Genomic DNA, 20,835 nt, shown 5'->3' with positions numbered 1-20,835 from the left:
TTATCACTTTGCCATGCTGAGAGCTTTTAGCCGTTTGAAAGACCTGGGGTCCCTGGCACATTTTCCACAACACGTCTTCCCAAATGCATTCCATAGCCTACATGAGGCCCATATAGGGCCTCTTGGGGTCCCTTCAGCTACCCTACCTAGATGTATTAATGGTCTAGTTGTGCCACCACTAAGTCAAGTTCACAAACCAGAAAGGTTATTACAAAGACCAATTTCTTTCCACTTAATTTTTATAACGGCATGTTTATTTGTCTTTAAAAAATAAAATAAAAATAAAATAAAAATACTTATTTAATTGTCACTAATAAACAGTACGGAAGCACTGAGTCTTTGAGCATTTTTACTGCTCTTCAAGTATGTTCGTTCAGTTCATAGATTCTTCTAGTGGCAGGGCCAGCTGACCCAAAGGACAGGGTGGTACCTTCAATTCCTCTCCATTTCTGCATTCTGGTTGAAGCGGACTCACTCGAAGTAAAATAATAAAAATAAACACAATCACCCAATACATCGATTGATCCAGTGGCTGATGCCATGTACTGTACTAGCGAGTGATGTTTAATTCTCATCAATCTTCACACAGTGTATTGAACAGGAGGAAGGAAGATTGTTTAAAAGCGAGCTGAAACTAAAAAGAGCAGACTGAAAAGGTAACAGAATGGCAATGTTATAGAAGGAAATAATTTGACATGGTAACCAGAATGACAATTAAATTTAGCAAATAAAGGCTTTGTTCAGACTTAAGGCAAATCTGATATTTAGGACAGACTGTCCACACCGTTATTTGATTTGCAATCGACCCGTCCTGATTTGTTTTCAGACATCATCGACCATTCTGCATTGTTTACTGTGTTAAAGACAAATTACATACTGTATGTGTGACTGAGTAATGCTGTCACACAACGGTGTCGCTCTGTGAAGAGTCAAACTACAAATGTAAATCAGCTATTTTCACAGAGCAACACCATCATACGATGTATAGTATTAGGCTTCAGTGTCTGAATTACCAGACAGACATAGAATTCATTTGAATCGCTTTCCAAACCACCTTGGAATATTATTCAATCTGATTTATGAAAATCAGTTTCCATTGATTCTGCTGTTGTTCACTTGATAAAGAAAATCTGATTCCAATCTGGATAGGTCCAAAAATCTGATTTAGGCTGATAGTGTGAACATAGCCAAAGTGAGCCCATCACCATTCAACCTCACTAAAAGGACAGAGAGAGCAATCAGTCAGCTGCATTAAAAAAAAGCGGTAACAGTGAAACAATACCACTTGAATCAACTAAAAGAATAAAACTCTTAATTACAATTTCTCCAGTGAAAAAAAGAAGTCTTCCACATGTAAACAAATTCACTCAGAAGAGAGAAATCAAGTGTGCAGTTCTCTCGGCTCCACCACCTTCAACTAAGTGCCACCCGTTTGTGCACGGGCCACAATTGCACCCAAGTTGATATGTGAATCCCAAAGGTCCAACCTTCAAACCCCCTGTCCTCTATTCATTCTTCTCAAAATGCATCTCAGGGACAAACATCTGATTTACACTTCCTGTGCATTTTGAGAAGGTGATAGAACAGGAATACAGGCAGGACCCCTGAGATTCGACCCTGTATGGGTTAATCCCCTCCCTTCACTCCCCTGTCCCTTCATCATTTAGTAAAGGCTCTTTAAGCAGATCATCCAGGGTGCACTAGAAAGCGATCCAGATACTGTGAAATGGCCTCCCAGTTCCTCCAGAGGAAGGCAAGGAGGATGACAAAGAGCAGTGTAGAAAGAGTGCGGCTGCGTGTTTTCATCAGGGGGACGACACAGTTGGCCACCGTGGAGACGAACACCAAAAGAACAGCCATGACACCCAGCAGCACATTGATCAGTTTGCCTAGAAGATGCTGTGCTGTGGCATTCTCCAAGCCCTCTAGCTGCACCACCTGCTGCTGCTGTTGCTGCAGCTCCATCTTTGAGATGCGTGTTTGACAGGCCTCCAGCGCCTCCTGCATATCAGGGAGAGAACTGTCTCTTAAAATAGCTCTAATTTACCACAGCACTGTACAGAAATGTTCAACTACAGGTGAATGGGCATACCTGAATGTCCCTGGCTCGTTCGTAAGACTGGTAAGCAATCTTTTCCTCCATGCTGGCGAGCTCCTGTTTCAAGTTCAGGATTTCATTCTGGTGCAGTTCTGTTAAATCATTGAGTTGCTCTTCTAATCGTTCACACCTGTCAAATGCAGATGTTAGATAATGATAAGTCACAGTCACACATGGGACAGATATGTTCTTCTATAACTATAGTATGTAAGCCTAAGCTACCTGTATCGCTCCTCTTGAAGGGCCTCCAAGATCATAGTGTAGTCCCTCTCATAGTGGGCCTTTAGGTCGTCAAAGGATTCCTCTAGTCGACCCTGGCTGTCCCGCAACTCTTGGATCTCATGGAGCAGAGGGTCAAGGCCTGAGCTCTGTCCATGCTCAAGTGTATTCCCCTTAGAGCTAGGTGGACCTCCAGGGGCTCCTGTGGTGCTGTTTGCGACTGCAGAACCAGATGAAGCACTAGAGCAGTCTTCCTCACTGCCATACTTAGGACTAGACGGCTGCAGCTGTGCTGCTCCAAGGATCCTCACTGCTCCTGGGCCCACACTCTCATCTCCCTGGACCTCTTCCATAGAATCTTTGAAGGCTGCGATATTATCAGCACTGCCAAACTTGTGCCGGATGAGGGAGGCAATCTCCCTGGGCTTGGATGCCACAGCACCAGCTGCAGAATGAGTGGCGTGACCAAAGCTAGAGAGGCCACCTGTCACCTGGCAGAAAAGGGCAGAGTTTGGTCAACACTTAGTCTGGGTCACTATGGAGACAAGACATACAAATCAGTACAGGTATGTTCATGACCTGAAAACATAGAAATATTGAAAGTTTGGGGATTAACAATAAAATACAAACAAGACAAGGATAACAAGTACATGGGGCCAGTCACATTTATGAAATAATGGCCTAATTGCAATTATGAGATAATCAAAATTATTTTTGTTGTTGAAATGTTCATACATTTTAAAATTTCTGTAACTTTCACAATTCTACCCCAGATTTGAACCCAGGTCTCCAAGTGCTGACATTTTTACCACTTGACCTACTGTAATAGAGCCTGGCTCTACCCAATCTAGACACTGGCTCTCTGTCTCAATAGATGTGTTTCGATGATATGTGGGTGCACATGCATAGATGTTTTTCATTTTACATCTATTAATGTTTTTGTCACTCTTGGTTGTTTTAATTGTGCTCTATAAATAAAGGTTGATTTGATTTGCATAGAAGATCAAATACAACCAAAAACATTACATAATAGAGCTTTACAGTTATTTGTCATATCTGCAGATATGACAAAGTCTAAAAGTATTTATTATATTTTAATAATTTATTGAAATTTAATTTGTAGAAACGTATATGTTCCAATATTCAATGACTAAAAAATACATCTTTAATCACAAATAATTGCAAGACAATTATTATTCAATTAAGTCAATTGTAATTTCATGATCGTGAGGCCCTATGCATACCTTGGCTCCAACATCTTTGAGACCCTGATGCATGTCTCGAAACACGTCTTTGGGCTGCCGTGGAATGCCATTGTGTTCCACCTCGCGAAGCTTACGATGGTAGTGCTCTAGCTTCCTCTGCAACTGCTGAATGGTCTGGGCTGACTTTTGGTTCTTCTTCTCAAAAACTTGCTTGATGCGAGTGCTCTGCTGTTTGTCTGCATTATTAGCTAGTTTAAGGTATTCTGCCACGTTGTCATCGCGTGCAGTCTGTTCTATTTTGATTTGTTCAGTGAGCTTGAGGATCTTCTGTTGTAGTTGGGCAATAGCCTGCTTAGTTCGCTGAGGGTCCGGTGTACTGTCGACTACATCAACTCCATATCCATCCGCACCGTAGGAGAGGGTGGCATTGGGTGATACAGCAGGGCCTGATCCATCAAACCGATCCGGCTGATCAAACATGTAAGCAAAGAGAAACAAAAGGAAGTTTTGTTTTTGTTTTAGTGATTTCATTCATGAGGATATTTTGTTATTTAAAAGGGGGAAAAAACTGTTTTGTTTAGTGTTAAATGTCAATAGTTTTTACTCCTTTTTACCGTTGAAATTCATTGAATATAACCATAAAATAAAATTATAAGGTAAGACAACCAACAATATGTTTTACCACTTTTGAATAGCTCTTTTTGCAACATAATGAATAAGAAAATCAGTCAAACCTTAGGCTTGTTTGGCTTTGTAAGACTTGAACTGACTCAACTGAAGTACTCTTACAGACACAGAGAGCTAAATTTAGCAAGGCTTAGAGCAGACAGCGACCAAGCACTCACTCACAGGCAATCTCTGACCTTCCAGTAGACAGCTCATTTCTCATTCACCCGTTCATCCAGGCACATCCAAACGATATGAGGAAACTGTCATTTCCTCTATTAAATTAGTCTTCTTGACATTTATGCATATACTCTTTGCACAAGCCTTAAAAAAAAAGGAAAACATGACAATATTCCAGGAAAAGCCATTTGGGTTTGAATAGGTTGATGTCAACCTTTTTTTTAAGCCTCACAATGTAATGTTGTCCAATCTGTATGGTAGAGTATGATCAAATCAATATAACTTATACAATTGGGGTGGTTGCATTTTGTCTTAGATTGTGTCAAAGGTCATGTCTCAACTAGACAGGATCTGACAAAAGTATTTTAATTCCATTCATGTCGAGCAAGCAGCCCGGCTCTTTTAGCTCAATGTTAAAACATTTAAGCACTTGCACAGGAAACCAGTTTAAGATGGAGTATAAGAGAAAAGTTACACAGTGCTGCTTTAACTAGTCTCGTGTAGCCAGACAACTATTCCGCAATCTCGTAATTTATTTGTCATTTCCGTTCACAAAAATATATTTTAAAATATCTTTAGAGCTTATTTTTTTATTTCCATTTCTGCTAAGCACAAAGCTTATATGCTTAGATGATTTCTATTCATATTAGGATACATTTGCGCAAGTGTAAAGACGAAACAGAAAGGGGAAGGAGGCTCCACTTCCGCTTTATATTTTACTCATGATCAGAGCTTCCGTTCTCCAGACTGTATGACGGAAACATTTGAAAATTGCAAAAAGGCAACAGTCTGGCCATGCGAGACTACCACCACCATTTGTGTTTTACATTTCAACAGCTTCTCAAGTTTGTTTCTCTCACTAGAAACACTTACAGGCCTTTTGGGACACTCACCTTGTCAGCCTCCTCAGTGGAGTGATAACCAGATGTCAACAGCATGTCTGCTAGTGCTGGGCTGGTGGGTGTGTCAGTGGTGGAGGAGGAGCGTGGGCGTCCAGCCTGCAGCAGAGCTTCGTGGGTACTGCGCCGGTGGATCTGGGGGCTACCTTTCTGGGGGGGATCGGTACTCCCCCCCGCCTTGCAGCGGCGGCTCTGCAGGCTGGTACCTCGCTTCATCATTGGGGGGGCACCTCGGATCTGCTGCAGAACGCGGCTCAGAGCTGCGGGGGGGGCGGAAGCAGCAGGGTTGTCAGAATCTGTGGAGAGGGCCGAGGGGGCAGGGGCATCCGCTACCTCTGGCCCTGCATCAGGGAGCTCAGGGGCATGGACGCCAATGGATGACGAGTCGTGCGGCGAAATCGAGGAACGACGGCGCTGTGGTTGGAATAACTGTTTCAGGCCATAGCCCAGCGCTCCCATGTTCTCCAGGGCATTATGGGTGATTTTTGACAAGCGCTCTGACTCTGAAGCCCTTCTTCCGAGCTCCGCTCTGCCCCCTGTGTCCAGCTCCGCTCTGCCCCCTGTGTCCAGCTCCTCTGGACTCTGCTCACTATTGCCCTGATCCATCAGGGGCCTCCAGTCTCACAGTGACGGTCTACTCGGGGGTGCAGGGAACTAGCTATTTGCCACTGCCACCCCCTCCACTGAGAGGCTGGTTCAAAGCCAGGAAGCAGAGGGGATGGCGCTCAGTTGAGCCTTTTGAGCGTGCATGCATCTGTGGTTTGGCTCAGTGTCATGCTTGTCTACCACAGAAGGAAAATAAAATGAATTATGACATGCAACAATGAGTGATGAACATAATAAGTATAATAAGCAGAAGCAGAATATAAAATAATACCAAGCAGCATAAAAGGGTTGGCACCAAGACGCAGAGCATTTTAGTGCCTCATTTTAATTATGAGTTTCTTGTCCATTTTAACCTTTTTTTTATTTATGATTGTAAAACTAAGATTTAATTTCTGTAAAATGTCTTCTGCTATGTCTGACAGCACCAACCCAACACTAAGAACAAGAACAATCACTACAAGAACAATTTCTGAAATGCTCAAAATGAGTTGCTTAAAATGCATTTTTGAAAGTACCACAGAGCTTAGGCCATAGTAATAGTTGGCTAAGTAACTCACATTTCAGAAAATATTCATATAAATTGGATAAATAAGTAACATAAACAGTGTTTGGATGAGGGTAACAAGAAACTAAGTGAAAGAAAAAGGATAAAGGCAATGCAATTCTACTGTAAGTACTAGATAATGAAAGATCAAATTCACATCTGATTGAGGAGTCCAAAGATCCAGTGCGGTCCCTTCTTGTGTAGCTCTAGCCTCTTAGTAACGCTAGACGTACAGTACAGTGCAGTGCACACAACTACTCCAATTCTTCTGATCTCAGATGACAGGTTATATAAAGACTGTTACTTTACCAGTGTAAGTAGGAGAGGGTGTGACAGTGAGACACAGAGAAACAAAGACAGTATGAAAGAGAAAAGGAGATACAGTAGAAGAGATCTTACCATTGGCCCAGCCTCTCCTCTTCTGACTCACAACTCAGGGTTGGCTAAATGAGGAGGTTAAACATGAGAAGTTCTTATTAGAAGCAACTGCACACCTGTAGGTCACAGGAAATGAAGCTACAATTTACTCCGGCTTAAGGCCTAATCTATTATTAAATATAGTTTACACGGGTTTACACACAACCATCAACATAGTTCACCATGCTAGTAATGAAGACATAAAGTATTGTCCTGTCTGAGTAGTAATGCATGTAATACTAATGAAATGTTTTGTTAAAACCTAAGAGCCAGCAGTATGTAGTGGCCATGGATTCCCTCATTGATTCTCATCTATGAAAAGACAGCTATTTAACAACAAGCCAGATGACAATTACATGCACATCCTGGTACCACAGCACCTCAAAGGCCCTTAAAACAAGGCTCCAGACTTCCCAAAACAAACTGGTCAGGTTACTACTTGGCCTCACTCCCCGAACCCACCTCACCCCTGCCTATTTTGACAGGCTGGAATGGCTTAGGGTTGACGACAGAGTACAGCATCTTGCAATGGGTCTGGTCCACAAGATTCGCTACACCACCAAGATACCCATGTACCTGTCTAAATACTTCCTTAATGTCAACGAAGTCCACACCCACAACACCAGAGGGAGTTCAACAAACCAGCCCAGATTCGGCACAAACAAGGGACTAAATTCATTTCGCTCCTATGCCACCAAAATGTGGAACGCCCTACCAACAGTCATTAAGACATACACTGGGTTGTAAGAGGAGAGTTGGTTTACAGGGCAAAATCTGATGTATGTTTCAACATTAAAGAAAATAAGCAGAGTTAAAGTCATGAGCCTGACTGTGTCATGCATGCATTATTTAGCAGACAAATGTGACTCCAAGAGTTAGCACAGCTATTGTGTATCACGGCAAGCAAAATGTACTAACAAAAACTATATTACTAACTACAGTAATAATAATGAAGTCATGAAGTCTCATAACATATGGCTTGTAACGTGCGATTTCTGATTGTAGACAATTCATCTGTAGAAAATCCATGCACTAGAGTAAGCTGGACTTTCACTGCAAAACAGACAGTTTTAGTTATAAAGAATAAACTGCTGTTGGGTGCAGGTGATTACATGCATTCCTCTCAAAACAACCTCATACGGCCTGGGGAAAGGCATTTTCTGTCTGAACTGGGTCAGCCAACATTCGCCTATTCCCTGCCAGCTTTGCACATACAGCGTTCCAAGGTCACACTATCCAGAGTGGGTATCTGTCTAAGAGTATCTGACAGGGACGAATAGTTTTCATAAACCTCATGGGGCCCCCACAGACTCTACGTCACTGGTATCTGATAGCATTTAAGCTTCTGCTTATGCTGAGGAGAAGTTGCTCCAAAATGCAGGTTCTACTAAGCATTTAAAGTATGAGGTATAAAGTACAAGAGCCTTGTGTTCATAAAACAGAAAGATTGGGTATTGGGTAAGACTGACTATCTTTCAGGACCTTTCACTGCTTTGTCTCAACCATTACTCCATGGCTCTGCTCTCAGCCACTGCGGTGGATATTTTGACATTCAGTTTTTTTTATTTTTTTTATGTTGCCACTACTGTTGGAGCAGCCATAAACTACACAGGTTCATCCCGATGTTCTGGGCATCTTTGTAATGTTAGTGTTAGTAAAAAGCAGGTAAAAGAGTAACGTTTGAGGCAGACTAACATCAGTCACTTTTCCATTCACTATAGTAGAAGAGGTGCGGGTTTAAACCGCAGATATGTCATCGCCTACAGGAAATACGTTGCTTGCGGTCGGTCTATACCCACAAAGACAATAACTAAATATCCAAGGAGTTTAGGAACAGACAAAACAAAATAACTGTACAACTCCGGATCTACCACCTTTGCAAATATTCTGGTAACTTTCTAAAACGGTTTGACAGTCATGACTACTATGCTGCCTGTGAGGAACTGTTGGGAACCCTCCCATTTCAGGAGCCGCCACATCCCCCCTTCACAGAGGGGGCTACTTCACAGCTTCTGGCCAGGTGTAAGCCTGGCAAGGCACCATATCATCGCGTCAAAGGTGCTTAAGTCTGCACCAAGGAGCTCTCCCCCATCCTCCACTCCATCTTCTGGGAGTCCTACAGGACAGCAGCCATACCCCCACCCTCTGGAAAACATCCACCATCATACCGGTACCCAAGAAACCCCGCCCCTCAGAACCTAACCACTATAGACCTGTTGCATTAACCTCAATAATGATGAAATGCCTGGAAAGACTGATTCTGAACATCATTCTGCCAACTGTCAGGTCACAGCTGGATCCTTTCCAGTTCGCCTATCGGGCCAAGAGGGGGACAGAGGATGCTGTGGCATGCCTCCTTCACACCTAGATTCAGCCTCGGACAATTTTGCCACTATTCTTTTTGTTGACTTTAGGAGTTTTGTTCCCTCAGCCATCGCGGCATTAAACAAACTGTCCCACAGATAGGATGGTTCTGTATACTGTGGGGACCTCATGTTTTTGTATTGTCTTGGTGTTATGTGCTGTGTTGTTTTTGATGCAGGTGTTAAGACGAATATCCTTCAGGACAATAAAGATTATTATTATAGCAGTTTTGTCAGCATTCTCAAGCTCATATCAATTTAGCTATTATCATCCCGGAGGAATACAATTTCCAGAGAGTGAAATGATTCACCAATGTCTAACTGTACATATGCATACCTTCAGTTGATGTCATCAGCAGATCTTCTGTGATGTCTTTGAGGACAGGAAATGATTTGTTATTCCATGGGAATTTCCACCGCCCCTTCCTCTGAATAATTTTCCTGCACAAAATGCCATGCACATTTAGAAAAATCACATGCTGCAAAGAACAGGAAAGATCTATGTGATTTGCTATGATGGGAGTGCTAAATTGACTATGATCAGAATAGCAGTCTGTAGTCTGACACCAATCTCAGAAATGCACCCTCCTTTCTTCCTACTATTTTAGCTGATTAAATGCTACAATATTACATGTGTATACAATATGCACACATACAAGGCATGGCATGGTCTTATTTATGTAACCATGCAATGTGTTCATAAAACAAATAATCACCTAAAATGTATACTTGCCGTTAGCTATGTTGCAAATGTGCAATATACGGTAGGCTACAGTACTTTGTTAATATGCAATTTTTTTAATAATCTGTGCAACAGTTTAATAAAAGCATAAAGTAAGTATTGCTCTCATTCATTCAAAATCAGACATTTAATATATCACAGAACCTTCCTCATCAAGTGTCCTAGAGACCCAACATTTGCAATGTGACTCTTAACCCATTGCCAACAAATTGCGGCTAGCCGGCTACCATAGGCTTACATCTCGTCATACATGTTTCTTGTTTGTAAATTAGCCTATTCCATGAATTGGTTGTATGGAAACATTTTTAACAAGAGAACTGCAAATCCACAGGATTAATTGCTCACTTATTAGTTGGGTAAAACACCCCTCCAAAATATAGGACCATGACATGATTATGATTATAGAAATTACATGGATAAAAATGTAGGCTATCTAATCAATCGTCCTGAGTCCCATCTTATGACTGGAGACACAATGCAAAGCTAATCACAAGGACGTTGTGAATATACTGTATGTATCAGTGTACACTGTGGCAGGGATATGTTCAATTGACAGCTGGGTGTGGTGGGCGGATAGTAACTTTTCCTGAAACACACCTGCTATAGTGTCATTAGTATTTATCATGTTATGAATGAATAAACTAAGTGTGTACTGAGTTGTGACAGGACAGTTAGAAGTCATGCATGTGTTATTTTATAATAATATTTAAGACGTTGCTGGTCAAAGAGAATATAGGCATATACAAAAACACGTGCATGTATGAATCATCGTTTCAAGCGGAGCCCGGTCCGAAAGGTTTAGGGATAAGAGGGGATGAAATTAGCTGCTTGCTAGCTAAGGTTAGCAGGCCTGACCTTTAACGCGTTCAATTGAAAAACATATAGGTGAAAACAAGAACATGGTTCATAGTTTTATTTAAGGGTACCGTTAGTTGTTGTATGAGATAAGGCTGACTACACTGGCCCTTCTCTGACGGTTTATCGGTTACCCAAGTGGACCAGCTAGCTAAACGTTACAATACAGGCTAACTTGATGACACCGGAGAGGTGTTCGTTTTAGTTTACAGCGTGGGCCGGGGTTCCTACTTGATCCTGCTGAGGTACTTGCCTTTACCGCCGGTGTGAGTCAACTAAATTAACAAAACCTGGTGTTGCAAAATGTCTCATCTTTCAAATTCATATCATATAGTCTACAATACCCCTTTCTGAAAAAGAGAGGGCAGGTGGTCAAGCTGACTCAAGCAATTCATTTGTGTGACACTGTCATCCTGCACTGTGGTTTCCATTCACTTTAACAGACACGTTTATTTGAATAATGGTATATCGGAATGGAATAACATGGCACCGTTTATTTACCCATACAGTGTTCCAACTTCCACTACAGAAAACAGATCGTCAATTTACCAAACTTCTACAGTTCTTCTAAAAGAAGATCTAGATGAGACAAATCACAATTAAGTTCTGTTGAGGGGGAAAGCTGAAGCTGTAGAAGCTATAGCCCCTATAACCCTCCGTAAAGCTTTTCTGAAATTTGGATGTCACTTTGCGTAGGGTCCCTGTACGTATCTATATTTTCGTATTGAAATGATAGAACGCGGACATAAATATCGTCGTTAACGTTGTGTCTGCGCCGTTTGACGGCTTCTTTTTGTTTGAGTTATTCTGAATTTGTGAACTATAAGTACATATACATACCGCTGCGAATTCTCTTGTGTCGCGGAAGCCGTTAAGTATTTTTAATCTTTGTTTGACCGATTTGGTCGCTTTGATTCTTCTTGTTTATTTACCGTTTATTGTACCGCCTCCCGATGTGCGGTTGGCTTGTGCATGGCTACGTTCCTGCCTCTGATCTGCTCTGTCATAGCTATACACTGACACGAAAACGCGTATTCGGGGCGGAGTCACCACCCCCAGGGTAAATTGAGATTTGCTCTCGTTCACTGCAATGCAATTTGCGGCATTTCCAAAACAATATTGCGCAGAGTAGCGATTATCAAACGTATTTGCAATGCCATACGTTGAAAGATCTGTTGCCCGTGGACAAGGCACGTTACCTCCGCAAGTTAGATATTATCGGCATAGATGTTTGTCCGTATGTGATTAAGGATTGGAAAAAGTTGCATTGGCAGCCATAGAAAATTCTGCCCAGGGTAAAAAACCGGATGTGACGTTTTTGGGCGTTCCTGTCTTGTTTCGTGTCAGTGTATAGCCACTAGCTAGCCAGATAGGCGGTACAATGAGGTGTCAATAAACAAGGAAGGAAGAGAAGAATCAAAGCGACCAAATCGGTCAAACAAAGATTAAAAATACTTAACGGCTTCCGCGCCACAGGAGATATTCGCAGCGGTATTTATAGGTACTTATAGTTCACAAATTCAGAAGCCCTCAAACTAACAAAAACCGTCAAAGAGCGCAGAAGGACGTATCCAAAGGTATTTACGTTTATTTATGTGTGCATACCGGTGGCAGGGTGGAGGTGGAATAGGACCCCATGGTCTGGGTCTAAAAAATGTCAGAAACTTCAGTACCATTGGGTTCTGCTTGTAGGGCTAGGTATTAAACTGAATAGTCAGTTCCAGTAGATTCTTGCAAGATTTCAGAAAATGTATGACATTGAAATCCCATAGATTCTCAGATGTAAAGGGGACATGCACGACAGGCAAAGTTGTGTAATTGCACCATATTGAACAGATTTGATAAATGACACCAACTTAGGCTGTCAATGTATGCATAAGTCTTAATAATAATTCATCACACAGCTCAAAGCGCCGTGTCATTTATCAGCTGTTGAAAACAGCCACATGACATGAATCTGGGTGTTGTCTCCAGTCTCCTCCACACACTCAAATTCAACTGAGAAATGACACCATGCATGCATAAATATTGGAACATTGCACCTGTCAACCAAACATTTACATACAATATCATACTTAACGTCGCCCATTGGAACTGCCCGGGCGCCAAAATACGCGTCTCCTTCGGTCTGTCTACAGTGATCTGTCTGTCAAGTCGGCTGACAGGAGCATGCTAGGTTGCTAAGCTAGTTGCTCCATTCATTGAGCTGCGCTGAAACCGAAGACATCGCCAGTAACGACGACAATCAGAATAACAAAGTTTATCAGCAATACGAGGGATATATGTCATTGTTACAGCAGTTTGTAAAAAAGGTGCTGTTCATATAGGTTTCAACTTACATGGGCGCTGAGAGAGGATTGTGTTGATGACCGTTAATATCTCCAGATGGAACACTCCCCAAGATGACGTCAAACAGCGTACGCAACGTCAGAGCACCGGTGGACCACGCGCATCAACAACACCAACCACAGACAGCAGCATCCACCCATTACATCCTCAGGTGAGTCAGGTTACAAAAACAGGAGGCTGTTATCCTGATGGCTGATGTTGGACACTGGAGCTGATGATGGCTTTTATCAAGCAGTGTTGAGCACTGGGCAGTAGCCTAATTACTTGTAATATATTAATAATAATATATATAATATGTAATATTACTTTACCCAGTGTTATGGTTTCCGGCCTCAGCTGCCTGACTCAGCATAAGCATATTGATAACCATGACATGATGATTGTCTACTACTACTACTGTATCAGAGGGACTGACTGTACATACAATATGATCTGAGATGCAAGCATGTTCCTGCTCATTCTGTTCTTATCATGGTTTCCATAAAGGGACGTCATAGATCTACTGTTTTTTGATTGATTGAAATATTTATTAACAGTTTGCAGAATTACAGTACATTTCAAGCACAAACTCAATACAAAGACTGTTAACTGTGAGTGGACGACCCAATTAAGCATTACACTTGTTTACAAGAGGGTCCACCATGTTCAATTCATCAAAACATTTAGAGACGTACAAATAGACACTTCAATATAGTCAAAGAACAGAACAAAACAGGAATTCATCATAATGGAGGGAAAAAGGGAAAATAAACATATACAGTGAGGGAAAGGGGGGGGCAGTGGGGGGATACAGATTTTACGGGGGCCAGTTTCGAATTGCAGAGAGCGGTTTTGAAGGTGTCAAGGGATTCACATGTCTTAATGACTGTTGGTAGGGCGTTCCACATTTTGGTGGCATAGTAGTGAAAATATTTTTTTGTAATAAACTTCAGAATAAAATCAATGCATGGTATTGGTAACATATCACTGTTGTGTTGGCATGTGTTCTCCGCGCCTGCGACTCACAATGGATCTTCACCCACCAACCAAAGGGATTATGAGACTTCTAGATGCCTTCGAGATGGTCGCCCTTTTATATCATTACACCCAGTAACGAGTAAAGTAAGGTATTACTTTGCCAAAACAGTTATACAATTATACAATATTACTTTGTAAAATAAATAGCACATATTACATATTACTTTAATACTTGGGATTTGTTGGCTACCGTTTGAAAACAATTAATTAAAAAGGTCAAGAGAGATTGCTGCTTTATTTTATAGCCTTTTTGGCTGATTGGTGACTCTTATTATTATTATTCAAAACAATTGGATTTGGTTCTAAAAGAAGCTGACTAAATAGATTGTGTTGTTGTAGGTAGTAATATGTAATATAATATGAAATATAATATATTACTCTTGATTAATTGAGTAATAAGTATAGCTAATATATTATGACTTTTTTAAGGTCGCGCTGAACAAACAGAGCTTCTTAATACGGCAAAGTTGAGAAGCACAAGTGAAACTATTAATATCCATATATGCAGACATAGGTGATGATCCAGTCTTCTCCATGTATGGCTATCCAAGGTTTGATGAGGTCGGTGTCGTGATCTTCATATATGGAGATCCAGGTGATGATAGTCAGCTCCACATATGGAGATCCATGTGTTGTACCAACTTGGTTGATTTGGAAGTCTGAGTTGCGCTGCGGCAACCACAGTGGTTGGACTGACAACCATGGACATCTAAGGGTCTCCATGATGCCACATGATGTCCCGAGGCGTGACCATATATGGGGGCGTGATGTCACGAGGCGTATATGGAGGCATGGGTGACGCAACGAACGTTCAAACGGGAAATGCAGGTTTTCATTGTAAATCATAGTAAAACTCTCTTGAGTAATATTGCCCAACACTGAATACAAGACATCCTTAAATGACTCTAGACTCAAGAAAACAACAATTCAAAAGTGCATTTAATTTATTTTTACAAAAAACAAAACAAAAACGAATACAATCAGTCGAGTGAGTGAAAAGCAAATTGCTTGCCATGGAAAAAACAAACATACAAACAGGGGAAACATCAGGGTGATATGTGTAGGTGATGTATAGAGTAGCTTACGTTCCAGTTTCCAGTCAGTGTCATTTGACAATTCCTTAACTATTCTTTTGGTATTTTACCATTTTCCCAATTTATTCTATTTTTTAATATTAGGCTAAATTCTATTTTGGCAAATAAACTCTAATATTGTACTTTGAAACTCGGTTATAATGTACTTTTGACCTTACTACTATTTTGGCAAATAAACTTTGACCATTGTTGTGTTGTGTTCGGGGGTTTAAATAATTTAAAAAAAAGCCACAAAGAAAATTGTCTGCATCTGTAGCATAGACTCGTTCACACGCAGTTCCATCTCTAGCCACAAGATGGCTATGGTATTATGCATGATCCCTTGCAAGGGGCTGTGTAAATCCTGTCTTGGCACTGACAATGCAGTGTCTTGGATAAAGGCCTTGGATAAAGGCGCTATATAAATGCACCATTTACCATTTACAATCCACAGCACAAAGACAGTGAATGAACAAACCAACTAATACATTTTATTGTCATTGCTGTTGATGCAAGGGTTGTTTGAAAATATAACAACAACAACAACAACATACATGTGTTCCTTCATATTCATGAAAACAAAGAAGCATATAAAAAATAAACAAGTGTAATCGTAAAATCATGGTTTCATTATAAACAACCTTTTCAAAATCAAGATTTGTGTGTGTTGCTGCATCAAGTTTATTAACCTGCATGGTTGCAAAGGTAATCTTTTCATTTCCATGTTTAACATTGTATCCCTCAAGAGAACTCAACTCTCTTGTGAAATATCAACATTTTACTTAATTCCGCAGTGCTCTGTTTGGTAAATGAGCAATGAGTGTTGTTGTTGTCTGTAAATACGTAATTGAAAGCTTACAGATCTGTAAGATCATCATCAGACCAGTCTTCCTGATGCATAGTCGCTGAGATCTCTGACTTGTTCATGTTTTTTCCTTCTACCTGATGTTCAGTGTTTGGGTATTGGTAGGGAGTCTGATCAGCCCTGGGTGACTGCATTGACTGCTCACCTTGAAAATGATCTGCAGAGGTAGAGGCAGTTTTAAGTGCCCATCTATAGCCAACATTAGCCAGAGAGACAGTCTTTGTGTCACTGTCTCCTATGTCTGCTCCCACATTGTGTGTCCAAGAGGGAAGTGGCAGTGTAAACAGACTTCCCATTGCAAGGTGACCGTGATGAAAAGCATTGTCAATGGTGTGCTTTAGGTTGATGGGAGATGGGGCATACATGTCAACCTCTATGAGAGAAAGAATACATTCACATGGTCCACCTACTCTGTGCGTTAGTATTGCACCCTGAGAGTCACAACTGCTACTGAGAAGAGGGCTTGTTTTATGATCAGAAACAATTGTTATAGATTGGTCATTATAAGAATGCATTGTGTTGTTGCTCAGACACAGTTTATACATCGCCCAGTTATTTGGCATTAGATCTTCCCAGTTTTCCTCAGATTTCCTGGATGGTCCCTTTCTAGTGTTTATCAAGAATGTACCCCAACAACTGTTATCCTTTGTGCCCTCTGATAACTTGTGTCTGCCCTGTCCATGAAAGCTTCTTGAACCGCTTCTATGGGGTGTCCAGAATATCCAGGATCCCAAAACAAGCAAAGAGAATGCCCAAGCTAATTCAAGAATTCTGGCCCAGAATTGGCTAAGCCACCAACCCCAACCAAAACGTCTCCAGTTTCCCAGTAGCCCATAAAGCCAAAGTACACTGTACATGTGAAGGCCACAGCAGAGAACCCCTATGACAGAGCACACTGCTGTTAACCGCCTCACACAGGTCTCAATCTGTGGAGCCCCCCACTGAGGAACGGAGGTCCTTAGGAAGGAATGTGACACAGAGTGAATGAAGACCCCAATACAGAATGATAGTCCCCAGCAAACTGAGAGGGTCTGTAGCAACAAAGGGAGGGCAGAAGACAAATATGGGGAGAGTAGGTCAGCTAATAACAGCATAGTGCAGTGACACACAACAAGACCTCCAACCATCCTAGGTTGCTGCAGTTTCAAGGGTAAAACAACAAGTCTCATGCCTCTTAATGCAACCAGACTCAGGACAACCTGTACCCAAAGGAGAATCTGTAGGGCCATGTTATGGAGTGCTGCAAGAACGGGACGAGACAGGATCTGACGTGTACCGTACGGATCAAGCAGAAGAAGGACAGCACGAAGAACACCTGTCAATAGCAAGAGTCCATTAGCCAGGTTCAAGGCATCACAGAGGGGATGAAGAAGGGTGGACGCACCTGCCATTCCCAAAACAGCAATGCCTGCCAGTAATATAAAAAGACTGGCAGATCCAAAGACATGAAGTTCCCAAGCAAAAGTCAGTGTTCGTTTCATATCATCCCAGAGCAGATTTGTGCCATTAGGGTTTGTTAGAACTGCACAGGGACCGAGGCCAAGTGCACAGGGACCTTCAGGACGTGACACTTTGTGGTTTATTATGGATGTAAACACACCATACTGTCTGGGGGGTTCAAGACCATGTTTGCCTAAAAGAGAGGCAGAGAAGATTTCAATCGATTTTATGTCTCACAATTACATGATTTAATGAACGCATTTTTATTTTCCAGCTCTTCAGAAAATAAATTTTCAGGTGGGTGGCCAATTTCATCCCATCATATTTATCAGCTTCAATTTTATAGTGTTCCAGTTCAAAATTTGTTTGCTGATTTGTTTTTTGAGTGGTGTGCAGCCAATCCAAGGAACAGCAATGCCTGTCCCTGGCTGTGTCCCTATGTATGTATGTTTAGGGTACGAACAGGGGGCGCTGTTGCACCACTCACTTCAGACAGGTCTGGTTTTTCTTTTTGAGTGGTGCAACCACTCCTACAACCAGCAATGTCCGTGCGTATGTGGCCATGAGCACGAGTATATGACTATTAGTACCAGTAGGGGCGCTATTTGACAGAAACAGAGAGAGAGATAGTATTAGTGCTGCCTGTTGCCTGCTAATGAGAGAGAGAGAGAGAGAGGAGAGGAGGGGGGAGAGGGGAGTTGCACCACTCAGTTCACACAGGTGTGATTTTTGTTTTACTTCCAATTTCACTTGTTTATCCTGTATGAGTTCTCTCTCCTGATTCTCTCATGTTAGAACATGATAAAAAAGTAGAACATTGTAACGATGATAGGTATCGCGTTATAATGTGAAAGATTCTTATAACGTAATATGTACGTATCATTATTATAATGCGATGCTAGGTTCTGTGGAATATTGCAATGAAGTTTTCTTTGTTTTTGTTAAAAAATAAAAGCTTTTTACCTGCTTCATGATCACCAGTTCTCTCCTCCTTAGTCAGATGTGGTGATTTTGATAAATCCATCGTATCAGGAATAGACTGAACATTCGTCTTCCCTGTAGAACATTCAATATCGGATCAAGGACATCAAAATAAAATTTTCCAATTTCCATAAACAATTACTTGTTGACTTACCAGTCAAAATATCCTTCTTTTCTAAGGGTGGGTGACTTCCATCGTTTCGCTCATCAGCTGTGAACTGTATGTATGTATCCTCATACCCTGAAGTCTCAATGTTTGTCTCATGTTGGTCAGATTGAGATTCTTTTTGGTTATGAGCCTCTAAAATGGGCATATTAAGTGCAGATGATTCAGCAAGTATGACTCTTCCAGGGTCCACTGAAATTGCATATTCAATCCGTTTCTGGGGTGATTGTAAAAGAGGGGAAGAAATTGTTGTATGCATTTGCTGATTCCTGTACTTATCACCTCCGGTCGATGTGTAGATGTTAATAGATGGGTTCAACTTGTGTGGGTCCTCAACCACATGTCCACTTCTGTCCACATGAGGATCATCACTGATCTGTAACTCTGAGATTACTTCACTGGTCAGATCATCCACAACATTGTTTCTACTAGTGTGGTGAATCGTTGAGACTGCATCAGAACTTCCTATAGAGCTTAAAGCTCTGATATTTCCTTTTGAGGACTGAACCAATGCAAGAACAATGAAAAACAATATTAAATGGGCCATTGTTTGACACAGTAATAGTATGCAGGTTGAAATCCCAAGACCTGGATAGAAACAAATAAAGAAAAGAGAGGGAGAGTTACAATGTGTTGTTGTGGGTCAGTGACAAGATGTGACTCTTTTGAATCTTTGTGTCAGGAAACAGTCCAACGAAATCGTCACTGTCTGGCAGAAGCTGCAGAAACCAGCTAAAACTTTTTTTTTCATAAATCAATGCTATTGAGCACCCTTTATTGGTGTGTTGAAAAGTATTAAAAAGCTTCTGACGAAACCATCTCAAACTGTCTGCTAAAGCAGCTATAACGGGGGGTGGCCCTCCCCCTCTCGTGCAAATATCTGACAATATATAAAGTCACAATACCAACTTTATTGCTTTGTTTTAAAAGTATTTTCTTAATTTTCCTGAAAAATGAACATTAGGAGTTAGCTGCCTGACCGACGACCGTAGAGATATTCAATATCTACTTGAAGCATCTGTTGTCACTGTCATTTGTAAAGTTCAGGTTGGGGTTTTCGTACTTTTATAACTTAAAATCTCCTTTCTAGACGTGTGCTGTAGAAAGCTTAAAAGGTTTATAGTGGTAAAGTTTTTTTGTGCAGATAATTAATCTAGACTTCCAAACAAAAACAAATCCCAAGTAAGCTGTAATTTTAATGTCTTTAATGGTTTGACTTGAACTTGAAAAAGACAAAAAGCTCAAATAATAATAATTTTCTCAATATCAAATTGATTCACTATTAAAGGTATATTCAGTGATTTCACTCAAAAAACCGTAGGTTTCGTTTTTGGCTGTGGGACCCAGCCTTTCGTCCAATCAGGATAGAGAGTCAAAAACGAAACCTAAGGTTTTTTGACCCCCAGGGGTTAACTGGGGACAGGGAGGAACTCCTTATATGGCCAGCACACTCTATAGTAGGGAGGATTATCACAACAAAACAAAAAGATAAGTGATATTTGAATTAAGTGAAATCACTGAATATACCTTTAATGTGAATGGAATCAAAATGAGGCCAGTAGTGAGTAAATGGCCATACAATACAATATTAAATAAATAAAAATTAAGCAAACTAATATGATCTTATACAACATGAATTTTCTCACTGAGTTACTACAAGTAAACTTTCATAATGGACCTAGCCGGTGCCGGTGAATAATTGTCAGCAGTATACTTGATTTCATGATTTCAATATGTACTCTATATAAACATTTACCATTGATTTCAATATTGGATATTATATTATATTACCTATTATAAAGGTCCAGCTAATTTTAATTGCAGCCTTGTTTTGCAGTACATTAAATACTAGTATGTTTTTGCATTTTGCAGCAATTCTTAAGAATTATTTTCCCACCTTTTTAAGCTTTTGCATTTTGCCAAAATGATCTTGGACATTTGCAGGCTATGTCCACTAATAAAATAAATAATACTCACTTGTGTCACTTGCAATTCCTTGTCCTCCCTCTTTAGTATGCTATAGCATGCAGCCATGCATTCTACTCATGGTGAAAGTGTGTAAATAAATCAGATTTCTCATATGGCATTAGGAGTATCACCATCAGGGTAGAACTCACTGGATTACTAGTATGATGCTGTGAATCATTATA

At 40.9% G+C, this 20,835-nt stretch overlaps 2 protein-coding genes across 6 annotated transcripts; both read right to left on the bottom strand.

Annotated features, from left to right (window-relative positions):
- Nucleotides 1-242: 242 nt before the first annotated feature.
- Nucleotides 243-13,196, bottom strand: tmcc1b (transmembrane and coiled-coil domain family 1b). Of its 5 annotated transcripts, none has more exons than XM_083771660.1 (9): nt 13,134-13,193; nt 12,860-13,000; nt 9,535-9,638; nt 6,817-6,860; nt 5,262-6,049; nt 3,562-3,990; nt 2,321-2,808; nt 2,093-2,228; nt 243-2,001 (listed from the first exon to the last, which is right to left on the bottom strand). In XM_083771660.1, the coding sequence occupies exons 5-9, from the start codon at nt 5,871-5,873 to the stop codon at nt 1,687-1,689; spliced, it is 1,980 nt and encodes a 659-aa protein (XP_083627786.1). In that variant the 5' UTR covers nt 5,874-6,049; nt 6,817-6,860; nt 9,535-9,638; nt 12,860-13,000; nt 13,134-13,193; the 3' UTR covers nt 243-1,686. The 5 variants fall into 5 exon arrangements, with proteins under 5 accessions (XP_083627786.1, XP_083627785.1, XP_083627787.1 ...); XM_083771659.1 differs by having other exon boundaries at nt 12,870-13,000; XM_083771661.1 differs by lacking the exon at nt 12,860-13,000 and having other exon boundaries at nt 6,817-6,911; nt 13,134-13,196.
- Nucleotides 8,838-18,562, bottom strand: LOC310862909 (proline-rich transmembrane protein 3; the record flags this gene model as incomplete). The annotated part of the gene is made up of 3 exons (XM_083771030.1): nt 8,838-8,950; nt 16,727-17,620; nt 18,502-18,562. 3 exons carry the CDS (start codon nt 18,560-18,562, stop codon nt 8,838-8,840), a joined length of 1,068 nt encoding a protein of 355 aa, XP_083627156.1.
- Nucleotides 18,563-20,835: the final 2,273 nt, after the last annotated feature.

The sequence above is a fragment of the Protomyctophum parallelum genome (genome assembly GCF_964188405.1).
Source record: "Protomyctophum parallelum genome assembly, chromosome: 8".
NCBI lineage: Eukaryota > Metazoa > Chordata > Actinopteri > Myctophiformes > Myctophidae > Protomyctophum > Protomyctophum parallelum.
Note: the sequence above shows the minus strand (reverse complement) of the source record. Positions and strands in the feature narration are given on the sequence as shown.

Bases quoted from the DNA above. Each gene is read 5' to 3' on its own strand.
- tmcc1b (XM_083771661.1), bottom strand. From the start codon at position 5,873: ATGGATCAGGGCAATAGTGAGCAGAGTCCAGAGGAGCTGGACACAGGG. The intron at 2,809-3,561 runs GTATGCATAGGG...CTTTTCTGCCAG, and splicing joins TCAAAGATGTTGGAGCCAAG to GTGACAGGTGGCCTCTCTAG. The intron at 2,229-2,320 runs GTAGCTTAGGCT...TGCATTTGACAG, and splicing joins CTTCAAGAGGAGCGATACAG to GTGTGAACGATTAGAAGAGC.